Genomic DNA, 10,533 nt, shown 5'->3' on the forward strand with positions numbered 1-10,533 from the left:
CCACAGACTGAAAGTGAAGGAATGGAAAATATCTTCCAGGCAAATGGAAAAGAAAAATAAAGCTGGGGTAGCAATACCTGTGTCTGACAAAATAGACCTCAAAATGAAGGAGATAACAAGAGATAAGGAAGGCACGTGCATGGAGATGAATTTGCTGGCTCCTTCTTTCCCCCAGGCCTGAGCCTCCAAGCAGCCTGGGATGAGCTGGTGATCCCAAAGGCCTGACAGTCAGCCTGGTCCTCCTGCCACCCACCCCGATCCCCTGTTCACCATCGCTGGTCCATGGGAGCCTCGGGTTGTGGTGGGGCAGGAAGGCCAAGAGGTCAGCAGTTCAGCCTGCTCACCAGTCCCCAGTCCCGCCTGACCCCTCTTGTGGGCTGTGGGGAGAGACCAAGAAGTGGTCAATGCCACCTCACGGCGACTGGTCGTTTGGTCAGTCTGGTCATTAGGGACATTGGCTTTACATATATTAGCCACAGTGAAATACACAAGAAAGCTGCCATGAAAAGTAGTGCCCTAAAACACTTTATATTATTTAACCAGCTATAGATTAACTGATGACAGGTTAAATTTCATACATACTTGACTTCTGCTTTGATCTAGTTTGTTCTTGAAATCTGGTTTCTTATCTTCTAAATGCATATGATGACGTGATTCAATCTCCAGAAAAGTCTCTGTTGTAGATAGTTTTCTTTTGGTATCAGCCAGTTCTTGTTGAAGTTGTCTCACAGTTGCCTAGGAAGATATTTCTGTTACTGATTTTATAAATCAGATAATTTTAAATTATGTTACTAATTGACTAATTATTGTATTGTTCTCCATACAAACAACTATAAACCTACTTTTGTCCTCCCCTGGGTATATATATCTTGTTAGAGTCATATATTATTATCATAATGTTATGACAATCATCTATGACTGGAAAAATATCAATTCACCTTCTTTTCCTCATATGGACATGCTCCTGTTTGCTTAATCAGGGTAAAGTCACAGAAAATTTAACCCTCCTGCCTCATCAGACAGCTGATTCAGTCCCACTCTCAATCCCCCTCCCCCATAAATCTCAAAGCTTTACAATCTACTAACATCTCAAAGAGAAATGGGCATTAGGTGGATCAAGTGGTAGTAAGTTCGATATTATGGAAAATTTTCTCTTTTTATTTATTTTTTAACCAGAGTCTTCAATTAACTTCAGAGCTCCTCACACATTCAATCCCCTGCTCAAATCCTCCCAATAGGTTCCTAACTTAGAAGGAAAGTCTTTCTTTCCTAATCAGGCCTTCACCTCTCTTCCTGCTACACATAAACCCTGCCACCCCTCACTAATCTGAAATGGAGATCCAATGCCAAGTTCATGAATCACAGAGAGCTACAATTCTCTCTGTCTTGGACAAACTTATCCCCAAATGATAGTAATTAGGCCTCAAAATGAGAAACATAAGCACATTATTTGTAAAAGTATTCAAAGAATATTATAAATAGTAGGGGGAAGATTAAATCAAGTATAGATTTGCAAAAACTCATCATATTTGTCCCAAATTATGATGTAACGAAAAGTAGATGCCTTGAAAAGAGTTGAGAGGTCATATGAATATATTACTTGAGACTGAAATATTTCCAAATTTAATTCAAATTGTCATGAATAAAAATGACATTATACCAACTCAAATATATAAGATGCTACTGAAGGAAAGGTACTATATGATACAGCATCTACATTTCAGTTCATCTGGAAATCTGAACTTAGCTGTCAAATTAATCCACTTAATTGAATCTTAATTTCAAAATACTCATTTTAGGTAGAGCATTTCCATTTATCTACTTCCTAATGGTTTTAAATTTGGTGACAGAAAGGTTAAAATTATTATGCTATCAATGTAAGACCAAATTATTAATATAAACCTATATCTATTAATAGTCTATAATGTAACCTCTTAAAATTTCATGGGCAGCAAATGTCTTTACTCAAAACAAAGCATCTTTCAGGTCTAATGTTCATCTACTGGATACAATGTCTGCTTTGAAGCTGATAGAGCAAACACATTTATAAATTATACATTTTATATACGTATAATTCAGAGAAGAAGGGAGAGGGAGAGGGAGATAGAATCATCAAAGATGAGAAAGAATTATTGATTGACTGTCCCCTGCACTCCTACTAGGGACTGAGCCTGCAACCGGGCATGTGCCCTTGAGCAGAATTGAACCTGGGACCATTCAGTCCTCGGTCAATGCTCTATCCACTGAGCCAAACCAGCTAGGGCTATAGTCTCTACATTTTTAATATTCAACTAGATTCAGCATTTAGCCATCATCAAATATTACTCTGAATTTTCTCTTAGGAAATTTGAAAAATACTTATGTGTCTGGATACTTACATTTCTTTCTGCATTATCATTTTCATACTGATGTATTGTTTCTTTAAAACCATGCCATTTGGTGAGTAAGTCCATCATTATTCCATGCAGCTGAAGAACATACTTTTGATTTTTATGATCAAATATTTTTATGATATCCCGAATCTGATCTTGGGTGTTAATTACCGTCTTTTCTTCTCTGTCAGCTTGGTTGTGATCCTGATCCAGTTGCTGTTGAAGCAACATCATTTCACTCTGTAGGTGGGATAGCCTCTCCATGAAGGATTCCTGCTTTCCAGTGTCTTTATCCACTTCACCTGGCTCCTTCAGAGACACGTGTTCAGTTTCCTCCTTTTGACACTGTTTTTGACTGAGGTCTCTTTCTACACCTTCTAAAACCAATGTCCTTTCTTTGAGAGCATCTCTTAGGTGGTGAAGCTCAATTTCTAAGCTACTGTTTTTACTTTCCACTTCAGAAAGTCGTTGAGAAAGAATCTCATTGTTATGTTTTAGGTTAGACATATCCAAATTCATTTTGTCCCATAAACAAAAACTTTCATCTCTTGCTCTCTGGAAAGCAAGTTGTAGCTCTCTTTTGGATGCCTGACAATGCTCATGGTCCTGTACAGCTGTAGCTAGTCTAGACCGGTATGATTCAACTTGTGCTTCCAGTCTTCCTCTGTTTTGTTGTTCAATCTCCAGTTTATGCTTTAGCATCCTAAGCTCAGCTCTCAGAACTTCAAGCTGTGCATTGTGTTGAGATACTGTTTCTGTTATTGTCTTTTGAGGATGGTTCTTCTTTTCTCTGCCAATTGCAATGTCCTCAAAATATCCTTTTCCCATTTCCAGGGTCTGATTTTTTACTGAGTCCATTTCCAGTCTTAGCTTGGCAATTTCATCCCACAACATGCGCTTTTCATCCAATCGACATTTTTCTTTTTCAGAACTCTCAGAAACCTAAGGAACACAAAGGAGACTGTGAGCTAAAACATTGAAATGACATGTCGTGATAGCCTCTGAAATTAAAGAATAACCTATCTTATAATAAATGGTTGCAATAAGTGGATATCTCACTGGAAAAAATAGATTTGGATCCAAACCTCTAACTTTATGTAAGCATAAATTCTCCAAAGTTAAAAAATATAATGTAATATGATGAATTTTTAAGTGAAAAAACACACAACAGAATTTTAAGAGTCTCAAAATTAGAAAGGGTTTTTCTAAATCACCACAAGCCCAGAATGCATTTAAGTAAAAGATTAATAATTCTAATTACACTTACAAATTGAGATTACAGTCTGAACATACCCCACAGTAAGAGTATTAACCATGCGTATAATAGGATAAAGTAAACGTCCCAAAATTCTTTTTCCCAATATGATCCCATAGATATTCTACTTTTCTAATACTTTCATAGTCATTTATAAAAAACTATCTCTACTAATAACTGATAATCAAGCATTTTCCTGAGCACTTCTACATCCATCAATGAACTCATTCAGTTTTCACAATCTGGAATGGAGGGGTTAAAAACATAAGCAAGTTCAGGATTTCCCCCAGGTTTTCAGACTCTACAATTTGTGATCTGGCACCAATCCATAGTTCTCCTCTAGTGTAGATACAGAAACACAAAAGAAGCCTATTTTTCAAAAAACAGGCAGTGAATAATATAAAATTTACAGAGCTCTCTTTAGAAAACTGTGAGATTATTTGTTGCTTCAATAACCTTTATTTCTTGTTCATGATGTTTAAATGAGTATTAACTGTGATATGGGGAGGGTGGTTACACTGATCTATTTTACGAGGAATAAATTACTTACCAATAAATTATCACTAAATATATATTATGGCCTGCATTCTCTTCAGAAGCCCCTTCTATTAAAATGGAATGCTACTTAGAACAAATTGTTAATTTTCTCAAAAGTACAGGAATGACATCTAAATTATGATCTCTGAACCTGCTGTACTTTCCTCCTTACCATCACCGGAAGTGAAAACTAACCTCTATATGAATATATCAAAGAAATGAAATCACCACCAAAATCTGGAACATCTGTTGTTAGTAGCAATACCTTTGAGATCATGGACAACACATTGATTCTTATGGTAAATATTAAAAGCCTTCTCTTTGGATGAGGCCATTGTGCATGCCACTGGTTGAGACAAATGGATTTGAATTAACAATATCATTTTATCCAATGGGCTCCAAAAGCCACACCTCTCTCTCTCTCTCTCTCTCTCTCTCTCTCTCTCTCTCTCTAAATCCTCTTGTGTCCATGTGTACAGTATTGTATTTTTAAATATATACAACCTCACACATACATACATTTGAAAATGACTAAATAAACTACCTCAGAGTTCATTTTTTATAGGCTATTTCTTTTTAAAAAATATATTTTATTTTGTGTTTTTTTTTTTCAGAGAGGAAGTGAGAGGGATAGAAAATTAGAAATATCGATGAGAGAGAAACATCGGTCAGCTGCTTCCTGCACACCCCCTACTGGGGATATGCCAGAAACCAAGGTACATGCCCTTGACCAGATTTGAACCTGGGACCCTTCAGTCCACAGGCCCAAGCTCTATCCACTGAGCCAAACCGGTCAGGGCTCTTATGAACTATTTCTGTCACCTTTGTTTTGCAAATTATTTGGTCAGAATTCCATCTTGTAATATGCTGGCGTTCTGTTCTCCAGAAGGTCGCCTCTGAGTGTAATTTTGCTCTTCTACAACCTAGGCCGTGCTCGGCAAACTGCGACTCGTGAGCCACATGCGGCTCTTTGGCCCCTTCAGTGTGGCTCTTCCTAAGCCTTAGGAGTACCCTAATTAAGTTAATAACAATGTACCTACCTATATAGTTTAAGTTTAAAAAGTTTGGCTCTCAAAAGAAATTTCAATTGTTGTACTGTTGATATCTGTCTCTGTTGACTAATGAGTTTGCCGACCACTGACAGGGTCACATTTCATTTAGTTTTCAGTCTCATTTCATTAAAAAAAATTCCAAAGCTTAAGAGCAGTACCTTAAATAAACTGTGAAAAGGACGTAGCCTTTTAAAGCACAAGGATATTTCCTTTCCATGAAAAACTAAAATTTTAAGTGATAGCTACATTTGTCATAGAGCAAAAATACAGTATACTGAAAGAAAATTTCTTTATGAACATTTGACTAGTTCCATCACCGTCTCAAGACAACTTAGCTTGTATGTTAACATTTATTAAGAGTCAGAATTAACATTTATGTTAATGGGTAAGCTCAATTTATTTTCTATTTCTTCATTTAGAAAACATTCACAGAGCATCTATTAGATGCCAAGGACAGTAATAAGTTAATAATAATTGAAATCATAAAGGTTACAGTTCACATTTTGAATGAGAATATTTTTTGTTTTTTTTAAAATTAATAATATACATTAAATGACAGGCTATAGCTATTGATGAAGTACTGTTAGAAATAAGAGATTTTCCCCAAAGATAAATTTACCTCATTGTCTCTTATAATCGCCAGTGTGAAGTCTTTTGCTCTAATCGTGGTTTCAAGTGGTGGGTTCATTTCAACTTCTTTAATAGAGTGCTCTTCTTTCTTTCTTAACTGCACCCTATATTTTTCACATAACAGATCACCTTTTTGTCTCTTCTCTTTTTCTTTTCTTAAGATAAATCTGCAGTTAAATATAACCAATGATGTGATCCACATAAGATAAACTGTTATAAGATGTCTTATATAAATCTCATGGTAACCACAAAGCAAAAATCTTCAGCAGATTCACAAAAGATAAAGAGCAGGAATCAAAGCACACTATGGAAAATTTTCAATTCACAAAAGAAGGCGGCAGGAGAGGAAGACTGGAACAATGAAAATACAAAACAGCCACAAAACAACTAGATAGCATTAGTGAGTCATTACATGCCAATAATTACTTTGTATGTAGATTGAATTCTCCAATCAAATGGCATAGGATAACTTTGGGTGGTGAACACAGAATGCAGTGTACAGATGATGTGTTGTAGAATGTGCACCTGAAACCTGTGTAACTTTGTTAACTAGAGACACCTCAATAAATTCAATAAAAAGACAAAAAGTAGAGAATATCTTCACGGATTAGAATAAGACCTAACTATATGCTGCCTACAAGAGACTCAATTCATTCATTTTCTTAATTTTTTAAATCTTCACCTGAGATTATGCCCAGTGGTCTTAGCAAGAGGGGAATGGAAAAAGAGGCAGACAGACAGACAGACTGACAGACAAACATCAATGTGAGAGAGAACATTGATTGGTCGCCTCCCATACATAGCCAAACCAGAGATCAAACCCACAACCTAGGTATATGCCTTGACTGGGAATCAAACCAATAAACTTTTGGTGTAAGGGATGGTGCTGCAACCAAATGAGCCACACAGGCCAGGGCTCAATTCATCCTTAAAGACACTTAAAGGCTCAGTGTGAAGAGATGGAAATGTTAACCTTGAACCAAACATTAGACCAATGGATTTAACAAACATTTAGAGAGTAGTCATACATTTTTCATCACCGCCTCAAAGAGATAGCTGCACTCCCATGTTCACTGCAGCCTTATTCACAATAGCCAAGATGGATAACCTCTGTGTCCACCAATTAATGAACAGTTAAGAGGATGTGGTATGTATGTATGTATGTATGTATGTGTATTTAGTATGTGAATGTACATGTATATGTGTGTTTATATAGTAAATGTCTGTAAACACATATATATGTACACACACACACACAGTGGAATTTTTCCAGGGAAAGAGAAAGAAGGAAATCCTCTGCTAGAGGCAGAAATAGATTGCAGAGACCAGCTATAGTTATAACAAGTATTAATCGTGCTCTGTTAACCGTGATTGTTTTGTGCCAATTAAAGAAAACATATTCTCATCTGGCAGGGAGTTCCCCCCACCCCCCTTGGACTTGGAAATTAACCAGGAAATGTGGTCTATCCTCCTTAACTACCTGTTACCATGGAAAGATTGACCACCTTGTTGATGAAACACTGGAGCCCCAGCCTTCATTGGTGCAATCTGAAACCATTATACCCATTTTATTCCTTCTCCTTACTGCCCCGTGCCTGTGATACCCATTGTATGGCATTTGCACCATACCCATTCTTATTTCTTTTGTCTACTTCCCCACGTAATCTTTGTCTTTCTACCCCATATAAGCAGCTGTTGTGTGGTGTGGGGGTACAGAATAGATTTTCTTGGATGACCTCCTGCTCTCTCATATTGCCAGCATTATTTAAATAAACGTCATATATGTTCATATAGGAATACACCCTGTCTGATGTGCAGCATGGTGCTTATAGTTAACAATACTGTATTATATACTTGAAGGTTGCTAAGGGAGTAGATCTAAATGTTCTCACCACAAAGAAAGAATGGGTAACTATGTGATGTAATGGAAATGTGAACAAAGAATCCCGTGGTAATCATTTAACAACATAAAAGTGTATCCAATAAACACACTGTATCCCTTCAAAATATACAATGTTCATGTCCAGTATAGCTCAACAAAACTGGAAAAAATAGAAAATAGAAAAAAATAAAATACCTGCATGTCATATATACATAGTTAGAAAATGGCAAGAATCCAATTAGTTATGGTTTTCTTTGAAAATGAAATTACTTGGTAACTTTTGCATCTAATCTTAATATAAAAAGCTAAATTTACCAACAGAAAAGTATACTTACTTTTTTTATGGAATAAATGCATGCATAAGAATATCATGATTATATACCTCCACAAATGTACAACAATGCCTGGCTGGGTGGCTCAGTTGATTGGAGCATCATTTTATACACCAAAAGGTTGCCAGTTTGATTCCCCGTCAAGGCACCTACCTGGGTTTTGGGTTCAGTCCCTGGACGGGAAGCATACCGGGAGGCAACCATTGGACGTTTCTCCCTCACACTGATGTTCGTCTCTGTCTCTCAAATCATTAAGAATATACCCTTGGGTGAGGATTAAAATAAAATTAGAACCTACATATAGTTACACAAATTACTCTCCCGGTTAAAACTAAACATTTAAACACTAAGCATCAAGGGATGAGCATCGACCCATGAATCAAGAGGTCACCAGACCAATTCCCAGTCAGCTGATTGATGACTCTCTCTCATCATTGATGTTTCTCTCTCTCTCTCCCTTTCCTTTCCTCTCTTTCTAAAATTAATTAAAACATATTAAAAAGGATTTCCCTGAGAGCAATTATTCAACAATTCCTCTTGACCCAAACTTCAAAAATAAGTCTCTAATTATTGAATATGAAATAGTTTTCATTTTGAACATAGCAGATGAAACAGCACCTACCCAGGTTTTGGGTTCAATCCCTAGTTGGAAGGCCTGTGGGAGGCATGTACTTTGAGTGAAATAGGCAATTAGAAGGTATTGACCAGAGGAACAATACAATCTGACTTACCTTTTAATAGGCCCATTGTGTTTAAAATTGAACACAAGACTAGAATTTATGGTAAGAAAGTAAATAAGAAGAAAATGGAAGGAGAGAGTCAGGGAGGAAAGGAGGGAAGAAGAAAGTAGGAAGGAAAAGAAGAAGGAAGGAAGGAAGGAAGGAAGGAAGGAAGGAAGGAAGGAAGGAAGGAAGGAAGGATGGAAGGAAGGAAGGAAGGGGAAAAAAAAGTAAGAAGAAATTCAATTAGTTGACTATTAAGCTAATCTAGATAGCAGATGGTAGTGACCTGGCCTGGAAGATGTGATTGGATTCTGGATATACTGGTACAGTAAAGTCTCGATTTTTGTGGACCTTGAATTAACAGACTTTGGATTTAACAGATAAAACTTCTGGTTTGTATGTCATATGTGAGTATTAATGAAAGCAACCTTTAAATTAAAAATGCAATCAAGATTTGCTTATAATTAAATTAACAGGTTATTTTTTGTGATTAAATCAGTTATTTGTAACAAATTTTATCAAATAGGCCTAATGTTGTAAAACCACTGTAGTAATTTCACCACTTATCGACAAACATAGTCTGTGTATTTAAATCCACGAGTCACTGCTCCTTAACAGTGTTAGGCAAATGATCAGGACGTGATCACACCACATGGCGTGTGGAGAGTTGGTTTTGTTGGTGAGTGGAGTGACTTTCTGCAGAAGTTTTAACATGTGCTGCCTTCATTCCCAAGTGCACTGAGCTGTGCCCCAGCCATGTGCATTTGCTCATTCTTGGTGACTGGAATTCCTAGTCCTATTCAGTATAAAGTTAAAATTATGTATGTATCTTAAAACACATCATTTCAACCCTGACCTTTAAATATAATTATGGCAACCAAACGAATAGCTGCAAAAAGTTTTTAGAGGAAGTAGTGGTTGTATTGCAGAAGGAAGGTAACAATGAACATACAAGAGGACAGTGTACCTTACAAAACTTATGGTTTCAAAGAGTTACCATTTAAAATCAGCTATTTTTGAATTTTGCTGCAGCATTAAAAGAAGTGAAAGTGCAAACCGTGGAAAAATGGTTGGAAGAATGTTCTTGACGAGGAAGGGAGACTTGCATTTAGAAGGGCTGGAGGTTACTGATTACTATGGGGTAACGCAGAATAGTGGTGGAGAAGAAGTAGCTGAGGAAGGTGTTTCACAGTGGTTAGAAGGTGAAGGTGACCCTGGGTATCACACTATGACTGAAAGTGAAGAAGCAGATGAGGCGATGACCTGGGAGGATGAGGATGGGAGTGAAGATGAGGAGGAAGAAGAAGCAACACGCCCCAAACACAAAGTTATCAGCGCTTGGATCCCATCTCCACAATCTAATAACATTTATTGACAATTCATCAGATAAGGAAATTCGCCTTCATTAAACCCATTTTCAAAACATTAGGGAGTTAATTATAAAAAAAATTAAAACCAGCAGACTTCAAACGTTTAAGCTAAACAGGATAGTTTTTTCAAAGCAGGATTACCTAAAGCAAGCCCCTCAAGATCACACATTAAAGTGACACCTCAATTGGAGTGTGGGGATATAATATCATCCAAAAACGATTAAAAGGAAAACTTTTTTCTGTTCTTATAAAATTTAAATTTTGTTTGTTTTTAGAACATTGTCCATTTGTTAAGTTAAATATAATTAAAATGTATTTTCTGCAAAATGGTTATTTCCATTTAGATTGCGTACGTATTACAGTCTCAAAACTACGGTGAAT

General features: G+C 36.6%; 1 protein-coding gene across 1 annotated transcript; it reads right to left on the bottom strand.

Annotated features, from left to right (window-relative positions):
• Positions 1-2,321: 2,321 nt before the first annotated feature.
• LOC132223016 (ankyrin repeat domain-containing protein 26-like) lies at positions 2,322-6,254 on the bottom strand. The gene is made up of 2 exons (XM_059678412.1): positions 5,836-6,254; positions 2,322-3,314 (listed from the first exon to the last, which is right to left on the bottom strand). Exons 1-2 carry the CDS (start codon positions 6,046-6,048, stop codon positions 2,322-2,324), a joined length of 1,206 nt encoding a protein of 401 aa, XP_059534395.1. The 5' UTR covers positions 6,049-6,254.
• Between the last annotated feature and the right edge of the window lie 4,279 nt (positions 6,255-10,533).

Source organism: Myotis daubentonii, chromosome 21, assembly GCF_963259705.1.
Source record: "Myotis daubentonii chromosome 21, mMyoDau2.1, whole genome shotgun sequence".
Taxonomy (NCBI): domain Eukaryota; kingdom Metazoa; phylum Chordata; class Mammalia; order Chiroptera; family Vespertilionidae; genus Myotis; species Myotis daubentonii.

Coding starts and splice junctions, on each gene's coding strand:
- LOC132223016 (XM_059678412.1), bottom strand. CDS start 6,048: ATGTGGATCACATCATTGGTTATATTTAACTGCAGATTTATCTTAAGA. Junction 3,315..5,835: donor CGATTATAAGAGACAATGAG/GTAAATTTATCT, acceptor TGTGTTCCTTAG/GTTTCTGAGAGTTCTGAAAA.